The sequence below is a fragment of the Pelophylax lessonae genome (genome assembly GCF_965119305.1).
Source record: "Pelophylax lessonae genome assembly, chromosome: 9".
In the NCBI taxonomy this organism is placed as follows: Eukaryota; Metazoa; Chordata; class Amphibia; order Anura; family Ranidae; genus Pelophylax; species Pelophylax lessonae.
The window spans coordinates 92,868,749-92,896,601 of record NC_138776.1 but is presented as its reverse complement, the minus strand read 5'-3'; the positions used below and the strand labels follow the sequence as shown (position 1 = coordinate 92,896,601).

General features: G+C 43.5%; 1 protein-coding gene across 1 annotated transcript in view; it reads left to right on the top strand.

Moving 5' to 3' along the window:
- The first annotated feature begins 865 nt into the window (after positions 1-865).
- Positions 866-27,853, top strand: part of SFR1 (SWI5 dependent homologous recombination repair protein 1) — a 30,926-nt gene continuing 3,938 nt past the window's right edge. The window contains exons 1-3 of the mRNA XM_082267969.1: positions 866-879; positions 3,101-3,218; positions 20,691-21,095. Of these exons, the coding sequence (XP_082124095.1) occupies positions 3,126-3,218; positions 20,691-21,095 (498 nt within the window). The 5' untranslated portion in view covers positions 866-879; positions 3,101-3,125. The remainder of the gene's footprint in view (positions 880-3,100; positions 3,219-20,690; positions 21,096-27,853) is intronic.

The window sequence follows — 27,853 nt, the reverse complement described above, 5'->3', positions numbered from 1 at the left end:
AGTTAAGGGTCCGATCTGTCCGCCTCAATGTCGCAGTCCTGCTATTACTAGTGAAAAAAAAAAAATAAATAAAAAAATAAAAATAACATAAATCTTTCACGTAGTTAGTAGACGCGATAACTTTTGCGTAAACCAATTTAAGATATGATTATTGCGATTTTTTTTTTACCAAAAATATGTAGCAGAAAACAAATTGGCCTAAAATGTTAAAAAATTTAGATTTTTCAATTTTTTTTTTGAGAATGTTACATAGCAGGATGTGAAAAATATATATATATTTTTTTTTTCAAAATTGTCGCTCTTTTTTTTGTTTATAGCGCAAAAAATAAAAATCACACAGGTGATCAAATACCACCAAAAAAAAGCTCTATTTGTGGGGAAAAAATGACGTCAATTTTATTTTCTGTAGTGTCGCACGACCGCGCAATTGTCCGTTAAAATAACGCAGTGCCGAATCGCAAAATAGGGCCTGGTCATTAAGGGGGAAAATCTTCTGGTCTTTAAGTGGTTAAACTTTATTTAAATGGCCACAAAATTACATTTCTTTCATTTTTAGGTGACAATGTGAAGTGCAGTGCATATTTTCACACACCGCAGTGCAGTGTTATGGTATGCCCAGGGCTCATAGGGAACAGTTATTATCTGTGTGCTCTGGTCGGTGCTGTGACTTCCTATACATATCTATACAGCTCAGCTGAAGAAGTGTAAAGGCGGGAATTCCGAGAGAACAGCAGAGCTACAGATCAGGGATGCTGATTGGAAGAAACCGGGTCATGTGACCAGCAGCACACAACCAGGAAGTGTAAGCAGACAGAGAACACGGAGAAAGGAGTAGCTGGGAGCTGTGGAAGTCATACTAATAATAATAATAACAAGGAGGTGATGGGCTGGGCTGTGCTGTGTGTTAGATTGCATGCAAAGAAAGTGATGTGAGAGACATATCAGAGGAGGGAGTCAGTGGTGTGGGTTAGTCTGGGAGTATATATGCTATATACATATATGAGATTGCTTTACTAAAGTTGGAGATGCTGTTCAGTTTGCAAAGTGAATGTTAGTATACCTGTGTTCACTTTGAATGTGTTGAAAGCTAATGCAAACTTTTGCTAAAAATAAAAATAATGCACATATTTGCAGAAAAAATGCATTTATTATTATTATTATTTTTCAGTAATAAATTAATTTAACATTATTAATATTCATTTTTTTTTGCAAATGAACCTGCAAAGCATTGCACCCGCTTTAAGTGGCAATGCCAGGCTCCTCCACACTCTTCCTCCCGCACTATGTCCATACCAGACTTTCAAATAGAGGACTGGATGAAGTGATGATGGACTACATGTATGGAGATTACCTCCAGGGATGCACTCAGACATGTTCGGACACATCTATTCTATTGAAAACTGCAAGTCCACCTGCCGCAGTGGCAGATAAGACTTGTCCTTTATTTACAGAGCTGATGTGTCTGTGCTGCACATCCACATAAATTTGAAAAGTGACAGCTGCTGCAGGGGAGAAAAACTCTTGCACTGTCAGAGGGAGCAGTTTCAGAGTTGAGGGCATCTGTTTTTGCACAGTAGCCTATGTTCCCTAATAATTAAAGTGAATGAGATCTGCAAGTATTCAGAATTCATAACCTCCCATGAGGCCTTAGGGTTCTTTACAGTGCATACGTTGCAGTGAGTCAACAGGGTGGAAGCTGTATTTTTCTGGTTCCTGCGGTTGGCCCCTTGATAATGCGGCACATGTGTGTCATCAGGAGGCAGCTGCAAGAATCTACAGTACTGTTCCATGTTAGACTCTAAATCTGGGTGCAACATGGTCTACAAGGTGGAATTAGCCTTTAGGCTACATTTCCACTATTGCGCCTACAAAGTCGCGCAACTTGTTTGCGGCTACTTCTGGGGACTTCAGTGCGACTACCTTCTATGAGGGACAAGTCATACTGAAGTCATCCAAAAATAGTGCAAAAACCTTTTCTCAAGTCGCTGTGTCTTGAGTCGCATCAGTTAGAACGGTCTTAATTGAAAGTAATAGGTTTTGACTTGTCATGCGACTTGACATGTGTCAAGACACACAACAAGTCGCACTAGTGGAAACGGGGCCTTAAAGCACCCTCTCCATTATTTCAGTCCCACGTCTCTCCATTGCATATTTTTTTTTTTTTTATATATTGATTTTTTGGGGACTCCTCCCTGTACTTCTGGGATTCCTGTCTAGGTGGTGTTACACAGCCACCAGGGATACCCATCACACATCCCATGAGGCCTTGGTATTCTTTACAGTGCATGGGATGCAATGAGTCAACAGGGTGGCAGCTGTTTTTTTCTGGTTCCTGCGGCTGGCCCCCTGATAATGCGGCACATGTGTGTCATAAGGGGGCAGCTGCAACAATCTACACTAGACAGAGCCAGCTCCCAAAAGGCATGAGAGGAGGATGCCAGTGTGAGGTCCGTCATGTGTTGCATTAACAGCCAGCTCAAAATGAATGGGTTGCGCTAATGCACTGCATGTTATTGTGCATAAAGTACAATACAAGCATATAATACAACCGCACATCTGGTGATGCATTATAGAGCTTTGAATCAGTGTGAAGGAAACAGGATTTTGTTTTTTGGCAGCACATGAATAATCACAGGTTCACTTTATTCACCGTTATTTACTGTGAACAGCTTGTACTCTTTTTGGGATTTGTAGCACCACAACAAGCTGAGAATCACAGGTGGTCCTAGCCTTAGTTCTCAGGTACATGGTTGTTAGAACCCATACAAACATTTTGGCTAGTGAACGAGAAAAATCTATTATTTCTTCCATCAATGGCATTTAGCATGGAAGAAGGTATCTCCCAGGCTGACTCTTGTATTCTGACAGCTGGCACCCATAAATACTCCAACAGGCCTGTAGCTGATTGGCTGCAGTCACTATTTGGCCAGCAGTTTTTGCTTGCCTCATTCGATAAAAAGATAACAGGAGGAGTGGTGCTAACTGGGCAAACCCTTGCTTGAATTTTGTGCAGTTCGTCAGAAACCAGCTAAAAATTTCTCCTTGTATGGCCAACTTTATCTTTTAATTGGATTTTGTTTTTTTTATCTTTTATTTCTAGCAAGAAAGCTTGGATTCAAACAGCAATGGACTTGCCTTCCACAGAATCCCTAAACCTCAACAATCCTCCAAAGTATATTGGCTCCCCAGATCCTCAAAACAATATACCCGCTAAACAAGTAAGTACCTTTTCAATTGTGTTGGAAATCTCTCTCTTAAAGTGAAGCTGTACTCAGGGAAAATTCAGTACACTTCCCCCCACATTGGTAGTAGGCACTGTCTGATAACTGCGGAGACTTCTGTTCCTCCCAGAAGCATCTAGCAATGCCATGCAAGGAAAGTTGAGCATATCACTTTGCACCCTAAAAAGCAATTCTGGTGCCTCCCACTTGGTGGCAGTAAAAACCAAATCACCCTATGGAATGAATTAGGTATTGCAAACTTTGAAGTGACTTGGAACCACTTTAGTAGGTTCAGGGGCACAGAGAAGGCAGGTTGGATTTGTGTGGATACAGCATTCAAGATAAGTTCAGGATTAGTGTGTGAATAACACCACTTCCATTGGAAGGATCTTTTACTTTAAAAAGGAAAGGTTACATTTTATCTAAAGCTAAAACTATTTTATTTTTATTTTTTTTTTTTTAAAGTAATGGAGTGGGGTTAGAATCTCTGTCAGGTTTTTATTGCTGTCTGTGTCCTTGCTGGGGATACTTTCCCTTTCTATTTGTCCTGGTGACTACTGTCACTGGGTCTGAAAGTGATAGGAAATTCCCTGCTATTTTGACATATGAAGAGATCCTCCAAAACTTTCACTTGTCACCAGAACAAGAATGTAAAGGAAATCTTCTAATAGGGAAACCTGTTCCTGGGACAAACTAGTTCCTACCAAGGGCCTCCCCCTCTACAAGACAGCAAGTGAAGGAGAATCCCTCCAATGGGACATAGATGACAAAGAAAACCTGACAGAGGTTTTAATTCTTCCCTACCCAATTAAAAAGAAAGGTTTGGCTTTACATATAATTTACCACACTTTGCCCAGGAAAGCAATTGTACAGGGCATGGGATGTTCCTGAGAGCTACTAGAAATTCTGAATACTTGCAGATCTCATTCATTTTAATTAGAATTTTAGACTACTGTGCAAAAGCTTTAGGCAGGTGTGAAAAGATGCTATAAATTAAGAATGTTTTCAGAAACAGAAGTGTTAAAAGTTTATTTTTATCAATGAACAAAATGAAAAATAAATGAACAGTTGAGAAATCCAAATCCAATCAATATTTGGTTTGACTACCATTTACCTTCAAAACAGCATCAATTCTTCTAGGTACACTTGCACACAGTTTTTGAAGAATCTCAGACAGACTCCATGATGTTGAGGTCAGGGCTCTGTGGGGTCCAAACCATCACTTCCAGGACTCCTTGTTCTTCTTTAGGCTGATAATAGTTCTTAATGACATTGGCTGTATGTTTGGGGTTGTTATCCTGCTGCACAATAAGTTTGGGTCCAATCACACACCTCTCTGAATGTATTACAGTGCCTTGCGAAAGTATTCGGCCCCCTTGAACTTTGCGACCTTTTGCCACATTTCAGGCTTCAAACATAAAGATATAAAACTGTAATTTTTTGTGAAGAATCAACAACAAGTGGGACACAATCATGAAGTGGAACGAAATTTATTGGATATTTAAAACTTTGTTAAATAAAAAACTGAAAAATTAGGCGTGCAAAACTATTCAGCCCCTTTACTTTCAGTGCAGCAAACTCTCTCCAGAAGTTCAGTGAGGATCTCTGAATGATCCAATGTTGACCTAAATGACTAATGATGATAAATAGAACCCACCTGTGTGTAACCAAGTCTCCGTATAAATGCACCTGCACTGTGATAGTCTCAGAGGTCCGTTTAAAGTGCAGAGAGCATCATGAAGAACAAGGAACACACCAGGCAGGTCCGAGATACTGTTGTGGAGAAGTTTAAAGCCGGATTTGGATACAAAAAGAATTCCCAAGCTTTAAACATCCCAAGGAGCACTGTGCAAGCGATTAATATTGAAATGGAAGGAGTACCAGACCACTGCAAATTTACGAAGACCTGGCCGTCCCTCTAAACTTTCAGCTCATACAAGGAGAAGACTGATCAGAGATGCAGCCAAGAGGCCCATGATCACTCTGGATGAACTGCAGAGATCTACAGCTGAGGTGGGAGACTCTGTCCATAGGACAACAATCAGTCGTATACTGCACAAATCTGGCCTTTATGGAAGAGTGGCAAGAAGAAAGCCATTTCTTAAAGATATCCATAAAAAGTGTCGTTTAAGTTTGCCACAAGCCACCTGGGAGACACACCAAACATGTGGAAGAAGGTGCTCTGGTCAGATGAAACCAAAATCGAACTTTTTGGCAACAATGCAAAACGTTATGTTTGGCGTAAAAGCAACACAGCTCATCACCCTGAACACACCATCCCCACTGTCAAACATGTTGGTGGCAGCATCATGGTTTGGGCCTGCTTTTCTTCAGCAGGGACAGGGAAGATGGTTCAAATTGATGGGAAGAAGGATGGAGCCAAATACAGGACCATTCTGGAAGAAAACCTGATGGAGTCTGCAAAAGACCTGAGACTGGGACGGAGATTTGTCTTCCAACAAGACAATGATCCAAAACATAAAGCAAAATCTACAATGGAATGGTACACAAATAAACATATCCAGGTGTTAGAATGGCCGAGTCAAAGTCCAGACCTGAATCCAATCGAGAATCTGTGGAAAGAACTGAAAATTGCTGTTCACAAACGCTCTCCATCCAACCTCACTGAGCTCAATCTGTTTTGCAATGAGGAATTGGCAAAAATTTCAGTCTCTCGATGTGCAAAACTGATAGAGACCTTCCCCAAGCGACTTACCGCTGTAATCGCAGTTAAAGGTGGTGCTACAAAGTATTAACTTAAGGGGACTGAATAATTTTGCACGCCCAATTTTTCAGTTTTTTATTTGTTAAAAAAGTTTGAAATATCCAATAAATTTCGTTCCACTTCATGATTGTGTCCCACTTGTTGTTGATTCTTCACAAAAAATTACAGCTTTATATCTTTATGTTTTAAGCTTGAAATGTGGCAAAAGGTTGCAAAGTTCAAGGGGGCCAAATACTTTCGCAAGGCACTGTATATGATTTATAAATATCTGCCTGTATTTCTCAGTGTTGAGGACACCATTGATCCTGACCAAATCTCCAAATTTATTTGCAGAAATGCTGCCCCAAACTTGCAAGGAACCTCCACTATGCTTCACTGTTACCTGCAGAAACTGATTATTGTACCACTCTTTTTTTCCCCCAAGAAAACGGAGGTATAGCGTTTTGATTGCAATTAATGAAGACCAGGCTTCTTTGTAGAGGATATGGGTGTACCTGGGTCCCTCTGGTTTCTGTGAGTTTTGTGCTGATGGCACTGCTTGACATCTTCTGATGTCGAAAGGAAGTAAGTATGATGTGTCTTTCATCTGCTGCATTATGTATCCTTGGCCAAGCACTATGTCTATTAGGGCTGCTGAATATAATCGCCGAATCGATGCATCGCGATGCTACCCTTCGCGATTCTGCATCGATTCGGGGTGGTTGAATAATCGATTACCTAATGACGTCACTTCCGGGGGCGGGGACAGAAGTGACATGGTGGCGCTGGCCGGGGCTTGTGGGATACGGAGCTCCTCCTCGCGGCGCGGGAGAGGAGGAGAGCGGAGCTATCAGTGCTCTCTCTGGCCCCGGGATACACACGGCACGCCCACTTAGCACGCTGCTGTCGACCGCCCGCTCTGACAGCCCGGCTACCCGAAGTAGCGGCCTTCCCAGCTCGGTACACTTCTGGTAGCGGTGCGGTTCTCGGCAGACAGCCTGAGTTGACTGCAGGGGAGAGAGGAGGCCCTGCTTTCCACCTGTACCGTGCACTGCACTAGTCCGAGCTCCAAATTCCCGACATGAGGCTCATCACCCAGGACCTGTCCGAGCCCTACTCCATACACCTACCGCTACTTCATCCACAACTGGCTGCAGCTCTGCTTCCTGGTAAGTCGGGGCACTACAGGGCCCAGTATTCCTCCTTACCAGGGCCTGCTATAATACAACTAGGGGCACTACAGAGCCCAGCATTCCTCCTTACCAGGGCCTGTTATACTACAACTAGGGGGACTACTACAGACTCTGTAGTCCCCGTAGTTGTTGTATAACAGGCCCTGGTAAGGAGGAATGCTGGGCTCTGTAGTGCCCCTAGTTGTAGTACAGTAGGCCCTGGTAAGGAGGAATGCTGGGCTCTGTAGTCCCCCTAGTTGTAGTATAACAGGCCCTGGTAAGGAGGAATGCTGGGCTCTGTAGCTCTGTACAGAGCCCAGCATTCCTCCTTAACAGAGCCTGTTATACTACAACTAGGGAGACTACAGAGCCCAGCATTCCTCCTTACCAGAGCCTGCTATACTACAACTAGGGGGACTACAGAGCCCAGCATTCCTCCTTACCAGGGCCTACGTTACTACAAGTAGCATCAGGTAACTCTTCTAACCTGATGTGGCCTGCTCTAAAGGGGGATCTATGAGGGGACCTGCTCTACTAAAGGGGGATCTATGAGGGGACCTGCTCTACTAAAGGGGGATCTATGGGGGGACCTGCTCTACTAAGGGGGGATCTCTGGGGATGCTGGCCTGCTCTAAAGGGGGATCTATGGCGACCCTGCACTAAAGGGGATCTATTCCATAGATCCCCCTTTAGAGCAGGGTCCCCATAGATCCCCTTTAGAGCTCAGTTCCCCTGGATCCCCTATAGGACAGGCCCAGGCTCCCCATAGATCCCCCTTTAGAGAAGGGTCCCCATAGATCTACCTTTAGAGCAGGGTCCCCATAGATTCCCCCCTTTAGAAAAGAGTCCCCATAGTAATCGTGATGCATCGTGATGCATCGCGGAATAGAATCGTATCGAATCGCGACCCTAATAATCGTAATCGCATCGAATCGTGAGGTAAGTGAAGATGCGCAGCCCTAATGTCTTTGGTCCTCAACTTTGCTAATTTTTTTTGTGCTTTTTCAAAAGAGCTTGTACAGCACATCTTGGACCCCCAGTTTGCTTTGGAATCCTTACCTTTAAGAGACCTTGTTGATGCGATATAACTACCTTGTGTCTTGTTACTGTGCTCAGTCTTGCCATAGTGTATGACCTGTGACATGAAACTGTCTTCCGCAACCTCACCATAGTAGGGGAGCTTGGTTGTTTCTCACCCAGTTTTAGGACTCCTACACAGCTGTTCTGTTTCAGTTAATGTGGGGGTCAGCAACCAGTAAATCAGGACAGGTGACTGGTAGATCGTGGTCTGGGCTTGCTGACCCACCATTCCAGGACCTCAAACAGAGTTCAATGCAGAGGGACCACTTGTAAAGTTGAAGCTGTAGTAGGGATTAATGCAAAGGGACCACATGTAAAGTTGGAGCTGTAGTAGGGATTAATGCAGAGGGACCACTTGTAAAGTTGGAGCTGTAGTAGGGAGCAAGAGCCGCATAAGCCGATGCCTCATCAGTAGTGCTGGCTCCTGTCCCATGCGGAGTCATACCAACTGCACTCCACCTCTTATCCCCGCTAGCAGCAGGAAAGAGATCTTCAGGTCAGTGTGCAGCAATACACTGGACATAATAGTTTAGGGCTGCTTCACACTAATGTGTTGTGGTTTACCCACACTGCAGTGTACCTGCTGCTTTAATGTGAGTTTGCTGCGCTTAGCCATAGACTTTTATTGTATCCTGTGGGTTTGGTGCACCTTCTGAATGCAGGGGTTTTGCTGCACTTTCAGAAAATGCACCGCACCTACAGAGCATAATAGAAGTCTATGGCAAATCTCTGCTAACCCAGGAATGTTGCAAATGCGCTGCACCCACGGTGCAGGTGAACCACAGCATATCAGTGGAAAAGCAGCCTTGTAGGGGGTTTAGGACAGTAAGGGTTCATTTACATTTGTAGTTTGGAGGTTGGTAAAACCCCATGGTTAATAACTGTTTTTATCGGCCCCGTCCCAACCATACCTACTTTAGCTGTAGTGGCAAGAGGTGTACACATGTCACAGCTGCAACAGCAGTTATACGTCCTTACATGGTTGGTGGGTGTAGCACCAGCCAGGCATGACCCATTCAATTGAACAAGGCCGCTCTGCAAGTGCCCTGCAACCTTGTGTAGTAAAGGAAACAAGGGGTTAAAGCAGGCAGGGCTGTGTTGCATTCTCACCACCTGCTTTAACCCCTCCACAGAATCATGAAGTTGCGGGGAGCTTTCAGAGTAGCCCCATTTACTTGAATCCGTCATGATTGGCTTAATTCCTGCTGTGGCATGTGTTCATCTTTTGGCTGCTGCCTCAGCAGCTAAAAAGGGTAGGGATTGGGGGTGGTATATCTGGGACTCAAACACAGGGTTTTACCACCCCACCCCCCAACTTTACATGTAAACGAGCCCTAAGGGCGCCGCTGCCAAATGCAACTAAGGGTTCATTCACAAGTGCAGCCGGCACTGCTGCACCCCTGAAAAGGGATCCAAGTGTTTTTGGCAGGTGGCAATATGTTGCCTCCTCCCCACCTGATTTAATTCCATGATTGCTGTGCACTGCAAGTGATTGGAGGTTTAAACCAGGTGTGAGGAGGCGACGACGTGCCTGGTGATCTTTGACCTCTCCCATGTGGTTCAGGTAGATCTCCACCTCTTTAACCACTTGCTGTCTGCCAGCAGTACATATCCTACAGCAAGTCAGCTCTATTGAGCGAAACAACGTTCCTGTATGTCATTTCGTGCAATAGCCAGTGGGGGCACGCGCTCTGATTGGCCATAGGCGGAGCCAGTCAGTGGGTCCGGCGGATGCGATCGGTCCCCAGAGAGACAGAACGGCGGTCTGCCGATGTAAACAAGGCAAACAGCACAGCTGTTCTGTCAGAGATGAACCCAGTGATCTTGTGTTCCTGCTATTTAGGAACACAGATCTCTGTGTTCATCTAGTGAGTCCATCCCCCGCAGTTAGAAAGCAATCCCTAGGGACACACACAACCCTTTGCTCGCCCCTGGTGTTAACTCCTTTCCTGCCAGTGTCATTCGTACAGTAACAGTGCCTATTTTTAGCACTGATTACTATGGTAATGTCGCTGGTCCCTCTCAAAAGTGTCCGTTAGATGTCCAATCTGTCCGCCACAATGTTGCAGTCCCGCTAAAAATCACTGATCACCGCCATTACTAGAAAAATAAATAAAAATGCCATAAATGTATCCCCTAGTTTGTAGATGCGATAACTTTTGCGCAAACCAATCAATATACACGTATTGGGATTTTTTTTCAACAAAAATATGTAGCCGAATACAAATTGGCCTAAAATGATGAAAAAAATTAGTTTTTTTTTTTTGTTTTATAGCAGAAATTAAAAAATATTGTGTTTTCTGTTTTTGTTTTTTTTCCAAAAAATAAAAACCTCAGAGGTGATCAAATATCACCAAAAGAAAGCTCTGTGGGGGGGAGGGAGGACATCAATTTTATTTGGGTACAGGGTCGCACGACAAGGTGCAATTTTCAGTTAAAGTAATGCAGTGCCATATCGCAAAAAATGCCCTGGTCATTAAGGGGGTAAAACCTTCCGGTCCAGAAGTGGTTAAGGTTGCCCCCTGGGTTAATGACTGTGATTTAACCTACATAAGAAATTGATGATCATTAGCACCTGCTTGGTTTAATTGGTTAAAATTCACCTGAGACAAATCCTACAAAATCTATGACTTTGTACAAGTGTAAGAATTGATGCTGATTTGAAGCCAACGGATGGTCACACCAAAGTTTGATTTGATTTATATTTTTCTTCTGTTCCCTCACTTTTCATTTTGTAAATTGATAAACAATTAAAATATGTATTTTTGAAAGCATTCTTGCTTTACAGCATTTCTTCACACCTGTCTAAAACCTATGCACAGTGCTGTACTGTAATTGTATTGTATGTTGTAAAGCATTCTAACACACCATAAACTATATAGTATGTGTTTAATTATCCTAGTATGTGGTTCACATTTTTTCCTTTCTAGCTCATAAATCATTAGTAAAATATATGATCATGAGAGTGCTGTAGGGTAGAAGAGGGGCAGAAATCATTGCCCCTTTCTTTGATAAACTACCTTGACTAAATACAGAAGTATCTGTGTAACTTGTGTACATCTACATACATGTCCTATTTCATGATCCTGAGAATTTCTTAAATGAGTCACTTTACTGCTGCATTCACATACTGAAACAATCATCTTTTTTTCTAAGGTTTCTGGGGCCCTAGGTAATGATTTGACAAGACCTTGAGGCAGTCTTCAGTTTTCAAATACTGACTAACAAATACATTATGTTAGCAATCTTCCCCAAAAAAAAAAAAACACATCATAAATTCTATTGCTAAACACATGTTGAAGATTGAATACATATGACTATTAGAGCTCTCATGTAAAAACTGGATTTAAGATATTTATGTTAAAGGGGTTTTCCATTTTTTTTTTTTTTTAACCAATTGCCTACTGTGCACTTAAACACCCTTCCCATCCAGGCCAATTTTCAGCTTTCAGCGCTGTCACACTTTGACTGACAATTGCGCGGTCATGCTACACTGTTATTCATATGTACCCATCATTTTTTTCACACAAATAGAGCTTTCTTTTGGTGGTAAGTAATCATCTCTGGGTTTTTTATTTTTTTTACAAAAAAAAGAATAAAGGCAGAAAATTTTGAAAAAAAAAAAAAGTTTTCTGCGAGTAAATTTTGAAAATAAATTTTTCTCCTTCACTGATGTGCGCTGATGAGGCTGCACTGATTGGCACTGATGAGGTGGCACTTATGGGCACTGATGAGGAGGAACTAATATGCCGCACTGATAGGTGGCACTGATGAGCACTGAGAGGTGGCACTGCTGGGCACTGAGAGGTGGCACTGCTGGGCACTGAGAGGTGGCACTGCTGGGCACTGAGAGGTGGCACTGCTGGGCACTGACGGGCGGCACTGACGGGCGGCACTGATGGGCACTGATAGGCGGCACTGATGGGCACTGATGGACACTGACGGGTGGCACTGATGAGCACTGATGGGCGGCACTGATGAGCACTGATGGGCAGCACCATCAGTGCCCACACTCAGTGCCCATAGTGCTGCCAGTCAGTGCTCATCAGTGCCTAGATGAGCAGGCACTGATGGGCACTGACTGGCAGCACTATGGGCACTGATTGTGGGCATTGATGGGGGGCACTGAGGGCACTGATGGGGGGGCAATTTGTGTATGTTTTTTACCTTTAGTAATCAGGTCACTGGTGATCAGTGCCCTGATTACATTCCTGTGTGTCCCCGGCGGCTGACGGCTCTCCTCCTTCCTCACACTGCAGGCTCTGTGTGAGGAAGGAGCGCCGGCGATGAGAGATGATCTCATATGTTTACATATGAGATCATCTCTCATTGGACGGTCCGATCACGTGGTGAATGGCCGCTGTGATTGGCCATTCACCATGATCGGCTGTGTCCAAGGGACACGGCCGACACCGATTTTCCCCGATGCGCGCTCGCGGGAGCGCACGGGGAGCGTGTCACTGGGAGGCCATATAAAGACGGCCTCCCGAAAATGTGAGTCCGCGCTGCAGCCGTATATAGGCTGTAGCGCGGATGCGAGGAAGTTAAATTGGGATATTAACCACTTGCCGGTTGGCTTTCTCATGAAGCCGGTACTTCTGAGGCTTACCGTTACTGCTGGTTCACCCAACAAACAATTCAACGGTCTGGCCGTCTGCTCCCATAGGCGACTAAAGAGGTAACACTCTTTGATCGACTCTATGGTCTTGGAGGACCGGAGTGATGTCATGATGTCACTTTTGGTCCAGGCTGAAGGAAAAAAAATTTTATCTTTTTGCTCTTAAAGGTAAAGAAGAGATTTGGGGTCGTACTTTTTGATCTTTTGATCCTGTCATCCTTATTTCTATTACGAAGAATGTTTACATTCCTTATAATAGGAAAAAAAAAGTGATTACATTTATTTTTTTTTTTTTAAATGGACAGTGTAAAAATAAAAAGTTAGATAAAAAATAAAACTTTAAGTGCCCCATCCATTCGTGCTCGCGCGCAGAAATGAACGCATACTTAAGTCGCGCATGCATATGTAAACGGTATTAAAACCACACGTGTGTGTTATCGCTGCGAAGGTTAGAGTGAGAACAATAATTCTAGCACTGGACCTCCTCTGTAACTCTAAACAGGTAACCTGTAAAGGGGTTTAAAGAGTCGCCTATGGAGGTTTTTAAGTACTGTAGTTTGTCGCCATTCCATGAGCATGTGCAATTTTAAAGTGTGACATCTATTTACTCAGCGTAATATCTTTCCCATTCTGCAAAAAAAAAAAAAAAATAAATGGGATAACTATTGTGTTTTTTTTTTTTTTTTTTTATGCATTAAAGTGTGTTTTTTCCCAAAAAATTGCATTTTCAAAACTGCTGCACAAATACCGTGTGAAAAAAGAATTGCCATTATATTCCTTAGGGTCTCTGCTAAAAAAAAAGTACAGTATCTCAAAAACTTTTTGTAAATATTTTATTATATCTTTTCATGTGACAATACTGAAGAAATGACACTTTGCTGCAATGTAAAGTAGGGAGTGCACAGCTTGTATAACAGTGTAAATTTGCTGTCCCCTCAAAATCACTCAACACACAGCCTTTAATGTCTAAACCGCTGGCAACAAGTGACTACACCCCTATGTGAAATTTTCCAAATTGGGCCCAATTAGCCATGTTCCCTCCCCAGTGTCATGTGACTCGTTAGTGTTACAAGGTCTCAGGTGTGAATGGGGAGCAGGTGTGTTAAATTTGGTGTTATCGCTCTCACTCTCTCATACTGGTCACTGGAAGTTCAACATGGCACCTCATGGCAAAGAACTCTCTGAGGATCTGAAAAAAAGAATTGTTGCTCTACATAAAGATGGCCTAGGCTATAAGAAGATTGCCAAGACCCTAAGACTGAGCTGCAGCACGGTGGCCAAGGTCATACAGTGATTTAATAGGACAGGTTCCACTCGGAACAGGCCTCGCCTTGGTCGAACAAAGAAGTTGGGTGCACGTGCTCAGCGTCATATTCAGAGGTTGTCTTTGGGAAATAAACGTATGAGTGCTGCCAGCATTTCTGCAGAGGTTGAAAGGGGGGGAGGGTCAGCCTGTCTGTGCTCACACCATACGCCGCACACTGCATCAAATTGGTCTGCATGGTTGCTGTCCCAGAAGGAAGCATCTTCTAAAGTGTCGTGGAAATTAATAGAGTTTGGAGCATAGAAATTTGCTCAGTGTGATGAAAAGTGCACTTGTGGATATTTAATACGTGCCAAGCGCAATTAATCCCTTGTACTGAAAAGTACAATGTATAGCTCTTTTGTATAAGGTTATCCCAGCGCACTCGACGACAAAGAAAGAAACAGACGCTCGCTGTGTCATATCAATGCTAACTGAAGGGTCTCTCTGTTCTACAGAGCAGAGCTCAGGTTTATTTACAGCCAGAGAACAAAAGGGGGGTTACAAGGGAGTGGCTTCAAGACCACCAATCACAGACATGTATACTTTTAAAAGTACAATAGAAAAGGAGTGAATGTTTATGGAATAACACAGCCGTGTGCAGAGACTCTAACTGCCAAGCGAACAAAGCAACATGGCTGCCACATGGGTTCCCATATACTAGGCCACGCTAATTTACAAGCATACACTCTCATCATAACCTGTTAAGAGTGAATCCTATATAATATAGTTCATAAAAACTATATTTGAAAGTGATCATGCTATTGTTCCAGTGAATGGGACTTTATTATATCTGCAAAAGACAATAGCAGCAGTAATTCAATCGTATGGATCAAATATGACAGAAAGATGCCAGCCATTAATCCTGGTAAAGGGCTGATATTATTAAAACGATAAGAATTCCACATCACAAACATATCTCCACAGTGAATACCAGGGGCCCCAGCTGGCTGGTATACATTTGTGCGGTAGAGTTGTCCTTGCACTGCCATAGATCCGGACCGTCACCGCCGATAGGGGTGATCAGGCTACAACTAGCGTGCAGTCTCCATTTAATAGAAGGTTTCCACATCTACAGGTCTTTCCTCAATGCCACTTAAAGCAATATGTGCTGTGCATAGCGATTGGTCTGCATGGCTGTTGTCCCAGAATGAAGCCTCTTCTAAAGATGATGCACAAGAAAGCCCGCAAACAGTTTGCTGAAGACAAGCAGACTAAGAACATGGATTACTGGAACCATGTCCTGTTGTCTGATGAGACCAATGAAAAATATTATGGTTCTGATGGTGAGGCTCTAACATCCATCAGCTCCATGATGTCGTCATGGAGGCATGGTAGAGGACTCCAGTGGCAACTTGTGAAGCTCTGGTGAGCTCCATGCCCAAGAGGGTTAAGGCAGTGCTGGAAAATAATGGCGGCCACACAAAAAATATTGACACTTTGGGCCCAATTTGTACATTTTCATGTAGGGGTGTACTCCCTTTCGTTGCCAGCAGTTTAGACATTAATGGCTGTGTGTTGAGTTTTTTTGAGGGGACAGCAAATTTACACTGTTATACAAGCTGTACACTCACTACTTTACATTGTAGCAAAGTGTCATTTCTTCAGTGTTGTCACATGAAAAGATATAAAAAAATCTTTACAAAAATGTGAGGGGTGTACTCCCTTTTGTGAGATACTGTATAATGTTTGTGGGTTATAAGTAATTTTCTAGCAAAAAATACTGATTTAAACTTGTAAACAATAAGTGCCAGAAAAAGCCTGGTCAGCAAGTGGTTAGGAGGCACTACACTTATAGTGAAAAAATCGGTAAATACCAAAAAGAACTGCGCAAATGGGTGAACACACTTAGATAAATAGAAAATCAATAGGGCTGTGACAGCCACTTTGGTATTGTGAACATCAAACGCGAATAAATAAATATATATGAATATAAATAAATAGGTAAATATGTGGGAATTTCTTCCACACTGCGAGCTGCAAACAAACAACGTGATGAATGTGATAATGGTAAAAATATTGCGCTCAACATATAATATTCACAATGGAAAAGTGCTCTTGTGCAAATAAATAAATAAAGTCTTTGGTGCTTTAAAACATCAGAGGTAGTTAAATGGTTAACAGCAGCAATTTGATGCAAACACAGACTTGATAGAAGTGAGATCCTAAAAGCCTTCACCTCCAAACTTTCACCCAGTGCTCTTAATAGGTACTCCTTACCAGAAGGATATGACCCCTTGATTATAGGGGGTCACAAAAGCATTTGTATCCACAAAGAATTCCGACCATCCACATCGCATATCCTCACCAGCAGGGATGTATAATCAGATTGGATATGGAACTCCAATTTCAGGACATAAAAGGTAACAAAAAAGCTCTCATGGTGCAGTAAGTCAATTCAAACAGACATTTTATTGTTATATATTGCACTTACTACAATCCATAAGCAGTATCGATTTGTAAATCAATAAAGTTCACGGTTGCTGGAGTGTAGGAGCGGCGTTCCTACACTCCAGCAACCGTGAGAAAAGGGACTGAAGGAACGAGCACTTGGAAATGTTAAATACAGAGGCAACAAATATAGGATTCCTAAAGTGGTATTGCAGCTTAGAATTTTTACACGTGGTAATGCATTTCGTTTTTCTTTCTTCATTTTTTTTTTTTTTCTAAGGCTTCTCTCCCTTTTGTTTTCACCTAGTGATCTGGCCAGTAACACACCACCTCTGTTACAATGCCTCCACTCCGGATGAAGGAGCACAGGGGCACCTATAGACAGCAGCATTTTCCGTAGGGGAGGGGGGGGGGGGGGGAGTGTGAGATAAACTAGCAAATGTAGATACACTAACAAATTGAGACCAAAATTCCAGTTCACACTGCAGTTACAGCAACATTTTTTTTTTTCTTCTAGGATAAATGTTTTACATGAATAAATAAAAGCTGATCATTGTAAGCACTCCTGTCAGTGGTTTCACTGATTTGTGTCAACACTCTTAACTGATACATTTGAAGGAGAGTTGGTTCTGTTGAAAAACAGACGCATTGGCCAAATCACCAGGATAAAACAAAAGAAAGAAAGCCTAAAAAAGAAAACTAATAAAGCCATCACATTTAGGAATTAGTGAGCTGCAGTTTAATATTTGTGTTAGGCTAACCATAAACAGGGAATGACCCCCTGCGCTACCTGCGTGCAAAATGTTCTGTAAATAAAATGTGATATCCAGCAAAAAAATGGCTGTAAATAATAGACGTTTTCTCCAACACCTATTGTGTTCCAACAGTGTAATATTATATCAGTGTTATTGGAGTTGTGCAGCCTATAAAAAAATTATCTTGAAATAACCATATCCATAATCCACCATTCACATGAATACAATAAATATTCAAAAGATATTCAAAATTAATTACATATAATAGCAATGTCTATAAACCACAAAAATAATCAATGTTGGGTTTATAATGGGTGATGGGTCAAACTCCACTTCTGTGATGCACTTAAATCTACACTTGTAGATAAAAAAAAAAACTGTGTTGTGCACTTCCTCCTCCGCGCTCACAGAACTCTCACCTTAATAAATACTCAAATACAAATTATAATAAATCCCCGTAGATGATCTAATCACCCTTGGTTCCAAGTGTTTTCCCTATCCTCCCAAGTGAACTGCTCAAACCGGAATAATGGTTCCTTTAGAGCAGTGTTTATCACACTCATCAACGTGTTAGGACAAAACATACAGACCGGAAAATTAATTATTTGGTCCCCTGCAGATTTTGTAAGTTCGCCCACTTACAAAGACATGAAGGGTCTATAATTTTTATGTATTTTAAATGATAGAGACCGAATATCAACCACAAATCCAGAAAAAAAACACGTTACAAATGTTCTACATTGAGTTGCAGTTCAGTGAGTAAAATAAGTATTTGATCCCCAAGCAAAACATGACTTGGTACTTGGTGGAGAAACCCCCTGTTGGCAAGCACAGAGATAAGACGTTTCTTGTAGTTGGTGACCGGGTTTGCACACATCTCAGGAGGGATTTTGGTCCACTCTTCTTTACAGATCTTCTCTAAACCCTTAAGGTTCCTTGGCTGTCGCTTGGCAACTCGAAGTTTCAACTCCCTCCATAAATTTTCTATAGGATTAACCACTTCTGGACCGGAAGGTTTTACCCCCCCCCCCCCTTAATGACTAGGCCATTTTTTGTAATTTGGCACTGCATGATTTTAACTGGTAATTGCGCAGCCATGCAATGCTGTACCAAACTAAATTTTATGTATTTTTTCCCCAACAAATAAAGCTTTCTTTTGGTGTTATTTGATCACCGCTGCTGTTTTTATTTTTTGCAATATAAACGAAAAAAGAAAACAAAAATATTAGAAAAAAAATTAAATTTTCTACTTTTGTTATAAAAAAATATCCAATAAACTCAATTTTTGTCATACATTTAGGCCAAAATGTATATTTTACTCACTGAACTACAACTCAAATGTATAACATTTGTGTTTATGTGGTTTTTTTTTTTTTGGGGGATTTTTGTTTAAAATTCTGTCTCTGTCATTTAAAATATAACTATGATAAAAATTATAGACCCTTCATTCCTTTGTAAGTGGCAAATTTACAAAATCTGCAGGGGATCAAAAACAAAATGTCCCCACTGTATTATGACTCCGATAGTATAGTAATTTAATATTGCAAGTTAATTTAGCTAAAATAACACATCATCAAACTGGTAAAATCGGATCCAAGGTAGTAAAGTACTCGGCATTAACTGCCTCTCACATCTCTTCCGGTCTGTTTTTGCTCTGGGATGCCCATTGTGTTAGGGTTTAATAATGCTTTCAGTGTTTTGTTTTAAGTTACACTTTAATTGCAGTGCTTGACATGCATATATGTTAAGATACACATGCAGAATTTCGGCTTGTACAGTCAGTAGGTTTTATTTTAAAAGCCATGCAAATTAAACCAGCATATGTATGATGATGAAGTAAGAGCACAATGAAAAAAAAAAAATTGCGATAGATTATAACTAAATAGATTGTTTTTTAATTTTTTTTTTTTTTTTTTTTGTAATGATCCAGTCAATGTACATTGTAAAACATCGCAAGTTGACATCAAACCACTTGCCTATGTCAATATATATCAGTAGTCCAACACAAATAACTCCATTCTAGTGGTAATTTACTAGACCTCTTTGTGGCATTTCATTTTTGGCATCTTATCCCATAGCCTTCTTATCTGTATACTTTTTGGATCAGTTGGTCAGAATGTACGGAAGAATTGACCTGGGTTAGATGCCTGCACCTTTCAGAAACAAGTTAGCAATCACACATTGACAAAGGCAGGTTTTACAGGATTTATATAGCGCCAACAGTTTGTGCAGTGCTTTACAATATAAAGGGAGACAGTACGATTACAATACACGAGGGCTCAGCTCATGGAGCTTACAATCCATGGAATTGTGGTTTTTCCACATGGCATATCCACTGAACACGCCATAACCACATTTACGGATGAATCCTTATTCTCATTACAGTGGTATTGTATGGTGTTCCTAAGAGTGCTAAAAGTATGCAAACCAGCATTGAGTTTTTCCAAGGTGCTTTCTGCAATATGGACTATCTACAATACTCTGCACATCCTATGGTTCCTATGTTAAATCTCAACTGGACCTTTCATTTAAATACGCCAACGTTATAGAGAGGGATCCTTAAATTTAGTGTACAAACAGTGGATTCTCTGCAGAGATCCAACTAGGGTTGCCACCTCATCCCTTTAAACACGAACACAAATTAATTACACAGGTTCTATGGCTGAGCAAGGTGGTAATTAAACTCACTTATGGCACTTTTCCACTGCAAGTACCGGCTCGTACCGGGTCGGCTCTACTCGGCCCTGCTTGGCCCGGTTTCCTTTTCCACTGCTGGTACCGCATGGTATAGTGTCGGAACGGTTCGGTACGGTACGGTATGGGTTTGCTTTTCCACTAAAGTAGTACTAAGTTAAGTGGGTGGGATAACAACGGGGTGGGTGGGATTCTCTGACCAATCAGTGGCTAGTAGTGACTGCATGCAAAGGATTGTGGGATATGGTACCAGTTTGGTACCTGTTGGAACCACAATCGAGTAGGTACTTTAGTGACTTATCTGCATTAAATGAGCCTCAATCCTTGTGTAAATGAATGTGTTTGGGTTTAAAGGGATGAGGTGGAAACCCTAAATCCAACCCCCCCAGAGCTAAAGTTCCCAGATCATCAGGGAGTGTAAGCTTTTGCCTATTGCAGGGTTGGACCTCTGTTTTAACACAGACCAAGGGTCCTTCTCTGTGATATGTTGGCAGGGGACAGGCTTTTCTACTCAGGTTTTGTCTGCTTTCTGAAAGTAAGGCTGTGTGACTGCTCAGTTGGGCCTTGATGTAAATTGGTATGTGTCTTTAAATGTGGTAAGGGAGCATTGCTTTATGAAAAGTTCATTCTATATGCAGTACACAAATATGTTTTAGGTTCTGGACAATATTTGTCTAATTTTTTTTTTAATGAACTGTGGACAAGTGTTATGCAGAGTGGCAGTCACTTATGGTTTTGTGTTTGTTCTATAGCCCATGAGTGCCACCCTTCGAGAGAGACTCAGGAAAATGCGAAGATCTTTCACTTCGCCATGTACAGTTGCCAAGCGGCTGAAAATTGATTGTGAAGAGAGCGATACTCCTTCAAAGTATGCCAGCAATTCCACCCCTACCAAGGATGCTCAGGGAAGCTCCGGCAATCCAACCCCTACCAAGGATGCTCAGGGAAGCTCCATAGCACACACACATACTGTTGACTCATCTGCAGATTCCAGCCTTTCAGAATGTCTGCCTTCAGTGGAAGTCTCCACACCAACCACCCCTAGGTATTCCAGCCATCAGGATTTGCTTCAGGAGAAAAGGAAGTTACTAAAGCGAGTTGAAGAGAAGGAAGAAATTCTAAGGAGATTAAAAATGGTTAAATTGTATCGATCTAAGGTAATGTGTAATTTTCCTTCTATTTGCCTTTCCTGGTTTCTCTTTTCCCCTCTCATCAACATGCAAATTACATTTTTAAGTAAAACCTTTCCGTCTTCATTAGATACCTTATTTTAGACCCAGTTATCTCATCTCTGGGTCCCTGTGCAATATGGGCAGATCATAGCTGGTGGGAGGAGCTATACATAGCTTCCTGAAAACAGCAAACCACCTTTTTGTAATGCCTATGTTTTAAATGCTGAGCCCCCTGAAATCCAATGAATGAAAGGCTAGGGACAGTCAGACTGGGGAGGGAAGGGCTAGATAATATTGGACATCCTCCAGTCAGGGAACGAGGTGGGCTCTTTCTGACTTGCTACAGCTTCTACTACACACTGTAAGAAGCTCACAGTGTGCAGGGAAAACCCAGAATAAGCCATTTCAGTACTGGAGAGAAGCCTGTACAACTGTAAGGTTGGGCTTCAGCTCTAAATCCCATTTTATATATATATATATATCAAATTTATACTGCTTGTGTTTAATCAGCCATTGACAATTTGTATGTTTAAGGTTTTTTTTTTTTTTTTTTAATTTATCTCTGTGACTTAATAACAGTTAAGCCTAGTACAATCGGGCCGAATGTCAGCCTGTGTGTACTGCAGCCTCTCCGACAGATTCCGGCCCATTTCTGAATTTCTGATGATGGGTAATGACCATTTAAGGGTCTGCCGATCGTCTCTCATTCTGCACTCTCAGCCAATGGCTGAAAGCGCTGACCGGGGTGTTCTGGAGGGGGGGCTGTCCCCCTGGCAGAACACAATAGAACAGGAGGCGATATTTCTGCACTAACATCGCATGGTTAGTACAGCGGTTCCTCAGGAGTTGTCGGTTTTTTTTTTTTTTTGTTCGGTCCTGCTGGCACTAATAGTGTGTACTAGGCTTTACTCTCCACTGGGTTGCTTCAGGTAACTTGATTACACACATTTAATTGTGTATTACAGGCTATTGGGTTGCTATTATCCAGACACTGACAGATGATGTGAGAACATGTTACTTTTATCTGAGTTACTTCCTGTACTCCACTTCATTAGGGAATATTTATTTTTTCTCTTTCGATCATTGACGGACACAGCTCCAGAATCTTCTTGACCATTGGGTTATGCTGCCCCCCACAGGAGTAGGACACTAGGCAGGAAAAAAGCTTTACCACACCTATGGGGCAGTCACAGGGGGTATATTCCCACTTCCTGCTGTAGGCATTCAGTTTTTTCTGCCTAGTCAGGAGTAAGGACCTAGTTTCTTGCTGGGATCTCTGGTCCTAGCATTTTTTCCTTTTTAAATGGAATTTTTTCCTTTTTATTTCTGTTCCTGTAAGAACTACAATCAACTACCGGACTGGGCGTCAGACTGAATATCCTATATCCTTATGGTTTCCTGGTCCCGGCAGCGAGTGCTCGCAGGCCTCAGCTCCACCCTAGGTTGGCCGCGACATAGCCCCACTGGATAGGGGCTGGCCGGCAAGTTAAACTTCTTGCGAGGATGCACACGACCTGGCCCGCAGCACCCCAATTCTGATGGTGCGGTGGTCTACCTGGAGTGGTGCCCACCCGGTTCCATAGTGTTGGGAGTCCAGACTACCGATCAACATACTGGAACTTCGGGCAATCGGACTGTCTGGCCCACTGGATAGTTCATCTTCAGGGGTGTCCGGTATGGATTCAATCAGACAATGCCATGGCATATGTCAATCACCAAGGGGGCACAAAAAGTGTCCTAGCAGCTCAAAAAGTAGCCAGCATTTTAATGTGGGCGCGGAATGTTCAGTTCCAGCTCTCTCTGTTGTGCATATTCCAGGGGTGAAAAATTGGCAGGGGGATTCCCTCAGTCGACAGGCCTTGAACCAAGCAGAATGGTCACTTTATCCGGAGGGGTTTCATCAGCTGTGTCTCCAGTGGGGAACTCCTGAGATGGACCTGTTAGCCTTTTGTCTCAACAGGAAGGTGTGGAGAGTTGTGACAAGGGGTTGGCATCCTCTAGCCGTCGCCACAAATGCACTGGTGGCTCCTTGGGGGCAGTACTGTCTTATATAGGCCTTACCCCTCTCAAACTTCTGCCGAGACTTCTGCGAAGGATCAAGGCAGAAGGAATTCCGGTCATCCTTGTGGCCCCAGACTGGGCTCGCCGGTCTTGGTACGCGAATCTGGTACGGCTGGTCGCCGTTGTCCCTTGGCGACTCCCTCTCAGGGAAGACCTGTTGGCCCAAGGGCCGATCTTCCATCCTGTTTTATAGTCGCTGGCTTTAACGGCTTGGTTGTTGAAAGCCAGGTGCTGAAGGATAGCGGGCTTTCTGACTCGGTGATTCCCACGTTATTAAAGGCTAGAAAATCTACCTCCTAGGAAAATTTACCTTTGCGTCTGGAAGTCGTATTTTGCGTGGTGTGAGTCTCTGGGGGTTTCTTCCTGTTCCTTTTCAGGGGCTCGAATTTTGGCATTCCTCCAAAGAAGTGTGGTACAGCACTGGGCTTTGGGTACCATCAATGACCAGGTTTCGGCCTTGGCATATTTCTTTCAACGTCTCTTGGCTACGCATTCCTTGGTTCGCACCTTTGTTCTCGGGGTCCGCCACTTGACTCCGCCTGTGCGGTTTCCATTGCCTCAATGGGACCTCAATTTGGTACTGTTGGTTTTCAGAAACCGCCTTTTGAAAATATTTGTGAGATTCCTATGCTTAAATCGTCCCAGAAGGTTGCCTTCTTAGTGGCGATTACTTCAGCATGCAGGGTGTACGAGCTGGCAGCTTTGTCTTGTCGTCCACCTTTTATTTGGTGGTTCACAGAGATAAAGTGGTGCTTCGCCCTTGTCAGTTGTTCCTTCCTAGGGTTGTCTCTGGTTTCAATCTGAATGAAGACATTGTGTTGCCTTCCCTGTGTCCTAAGCCTATGGATCCTAAGGAGATTGCCTTGCATTCTCTGGATGTGGTTCGGGCGTTCAGGGTGTACCTGGCGGCAACCAAGTCGTTTAGGAAATCAGAATCTCTTTTTGTCCTTACGGATTGACCTTGCAAGGGGTTGGCTGTATCTGCCGCCACTATTTTCAGGAGGATCAGACAGATGGTAGTACTGGCCTATTCAGTCAAAGGCCAAGGTCCTCCTTTCCCTGTTAACTCATTCTACGTGGGCGCTTAGTGCCTTCTGCTATCAGGCGTCAGTGATGCAATTTGCAAGACGGGCACTTGGTCGTTTGTGCACACTTTCACAAAATTTTACAAAGTAGATGTTTGGCATCTGCGGATGCTGCTTTTGGCCGCAAAGGTTGCAGGCCGCTGTTTGAGAGAACCTGGTCCTCTTCGAGGGTGTATTGTTTTCAGGTGAGCTCCAATTGTTCCTGGTTGAGCTTCATGTTACCTGGTTGGTTTGGTTTAGCCTTTGGGAAATTTTCCTGCGGTGCTTTTTTTTTCCACCCCTCATGTTTGACCCTGCTTTGGGAGTGGTCAAGAAGGTTCTGGAGCTGTGTCCGTCAATGAACATCAGAGAAAAGGATTTTACGGTAAGACAAAAATCCAATTTTTTTCTATGTTAAAATGTGATTGGTAGCCAGAATTCATCTGATTTCCACTGATCACCAAAGGTTTCCATTTCTTTTTGTAGTGAAAGTGTTTAGATTATGGACCAGTTCCAGACACAGTTTAAATTCAGGGACCGTGCTACTGGCTCATCGACAGATGCAGCTCTGCTAAATCATAGACTATAGGGTTATGCTCCTCCCACTAGGGATAGGCACTAGGTGGAAAAAGCTTGTCCACGTCTATAGGGGCAGTCCCAGCTGGCATAAGTCCTCAGGCTGTGCTATACTCAAACAGTTTTGTTCTGCCTAGTGACAGGGATAGGACCTAGTTCCCTGCTGGGACTTCGGTCTTAGCTGTAACAGGGAAAGTTTTTTTTTTTTTTGTTTTTTTTTGTTTTTTTTTCTAGTTAGTTCCTGAGGACCAAGATCCAGAGGAACTACAAGCAACAGCCGGCTGTGGTTTTCGCACTGGATAATATAGATCTTTTAAGGTCTCCGGCCTGGCCTACGAGCGTGAGCAGGTTATAGTCCAGTACTAGGCCTCGCCACAGGTGATCTGTTTCGGAATGGCGCCCGCCTGATACCGTGGTATGGTAAGTAACATGTCCCCCCACTACCCCTGGAAGTCGCAGGGTGGGCGTGGGCCCCTCCCTGGAATGGTCACACCTTAGGGGCTCCCTCGGTTCCCTGGCACCCCGGAAGCCTAACTGACGTACCCCTTGCCCCCCCCCTGTGGGTTTTTACCGTGGGGGCGGTAATAATGCGGCCGGTTTTCGGTACATATTTGCGGGGGATGCATCGTCTGGGGTAGGGGGGGTCCTTGAATGGGGACCCTTAGTTGCCTTTAGTTCTGGGTCCCTTTATAGGGGTCCTCGAGACCGCATGGCATGCATGGGGGCCGCCATTTTACGGTGGTTCATGACCTCTGTGTTCCCATTCGTTTGTATGGGCAGCCATTTTCTGAAATTCCCCATTGAGAATTTATAGCAGCCATTTTCTTGTGGTCCGGAGGCAGGACTGGCATGCAGCACGTTTTTTTTTTTTTTTTTTTTATATGCTTGAGGCAGAGTTGCTTCTTCCTGTTTCTTCTGTGTTACTTTCATTTTGACACTGACCAGGACTGCACATTTTTATCTGGTATCTGGGGGTCCTCTGTAGGTTTCCCTCTCCTGCTCTGCTGTATTTAAGCATTGCTCAGGTTTTTGGGGTCCGCAGTAATAACGAGGAGACAATGCACAAAAAATAAAACCTTTTTTGTTTTCAAATGGAGTCCCAGGATAAAATATCCCCTGCAGACCCCCTGGAAATGACTGCGGGACCCTCCGGCTCGCAGTTGCAGCCAGGAATTGCGGTTTTTCTGCAAAGCCTGATGTCAAAAGTGCAGTCAGTTTGTTCTGGTGCTGCTAGCCGCAAACATCCTCCCCTCCGTCTACAGGATCTTCGGATTCTGACACAGATATGGTTGCCGCAGACCTTCTTGAGGGGTCAGTGTCTTCCCATTCTGACGGTGAAGATCTGTTCTCCTCCGCTGACGCGCGAGAACGTGCCTTGGTGGAAAATTTGATAGTTTCTGTACGGTAAACTCTTAAAATGGCTGATGAACCCATAGTGTCAGGTCGCAGGTGTCTTTTGGCTCCCGCAAATATCGCAAATCAAGTATTTCATTGTCCTGACTTATTTTATTCTATTGTGGATGAACAATGGCGACGCATTAAGCACAAGCTGGTGGTGCCTAAGCTTTTTGCACGCCGTTATCCCTTTGCGGAGGCGGTGGATACCAGGTGGGCTGTACCACCGAAGGTGGATTCCCCGATGGCCAGGTTGAATAAAGCCACTCTGGTGCTGGTGGAAGAGTCGCTGACCTTTTCGTATCCTGTGGATATACGGGTGGAATCCTTATCTTGCCATGTACATGTGGTGAAGGGGGTAAGAGCACTAATCTGCCCCAATCCTCTAAAGGCCAGGCGCCGCTTTCTAGGCGGGGGCCTTCCTTTACTTCTCATCAACATCTTTTTTGTGCCTCCGGGTCACAGGAAAAAGGTAAACCGTTTAGATCTTTGTGGGGGTCCAAGAAGCCATGGCCCGGTAAGTCCAAGGGCGGCAAATCCGGACCCGCAGACAAGCCCTCACCTGCATGAAGGGGCGCCCTCACCCGAGTCTGGGGTGGGGGGACATTTTTGATTCTTCCAGGAACCCTGGACTTCCTTTATTCAGGACAAATGGGTTCACAAATTGATCATTTTCGGATACAAAATCGAATTCTGGTCTTGTCCACGAGACAGGTTCTTCCCGTCCAATCTTCTATAATGGACTTGAAAGGGACTTGCCAGTTCCAGCTTCGGAACGCTTTCAGGGGTTTTATTCAATCCTGTTCACCGTGCCCAGAAAAGAAGGCAAGGGGCGCCCCATCCTAAATCTTTAAAGCCCTAAACCGCTTTGTGCGGGTACAGAGGTTTCGGATTGAGTCCATCTGTACGGTAGTGGACATCCCAATCTACACTGGACACCAGCGGTTTCTTCACTTTGTGGTAACGGAGCAGCATTATCAATTTGTCGTGTTACCCTTTGGTCTCGCCTCCACTCCCATAGTGTTTACCAAGGTTCTGGCTCCGGTGTTAGCATTGCTGCGCCGAAGGAGGATTGCGGTACTGGGATACCTGGACGATCTCCTGTTGAGAGCGATCTCTCATTCGGTTCTGTTGGAGAATCTGGAGGTCACTGTCCGAACTCTACAAGAGTTTGGTTGGAACATCGATTTCAAAAAATCCACATTGACTCCGGTCCTGAGACTGGAGTACCTAGGTCTGACTCGCTTTGGCGAGGGTTTTCCTGAGTCATTGGCTGACTCGCCTATGCGATTGTCCGGTTCGGGTTCAATCGGACAACGCCATGGCTGTGATTTACATCAATCACCAGGGGTGCACCAGGATTGTCCTGGCGGCCAAGGAGGTGGCCGAGATTCTTTTTTTTTTTTTTTCTCAAATTCAACTTTATTGAAATCTCAAAGAAAACGCAGTATACAAAATGCGTAGAAACAGAGGTAGCGCACATCAGCAAAAACCACGCTAAAGTGCATACATTAAGTATAAATGTCAGGGAACTGAGAGATTCATCATATACACGAATGCAAGACGTAGAGGTTAAGGCGTCCAAGTACAGGGCATCACTGCAGTATGGTAACGAAAAGCAGCAGAAGAGGCAGAGGAGCGCGTGTA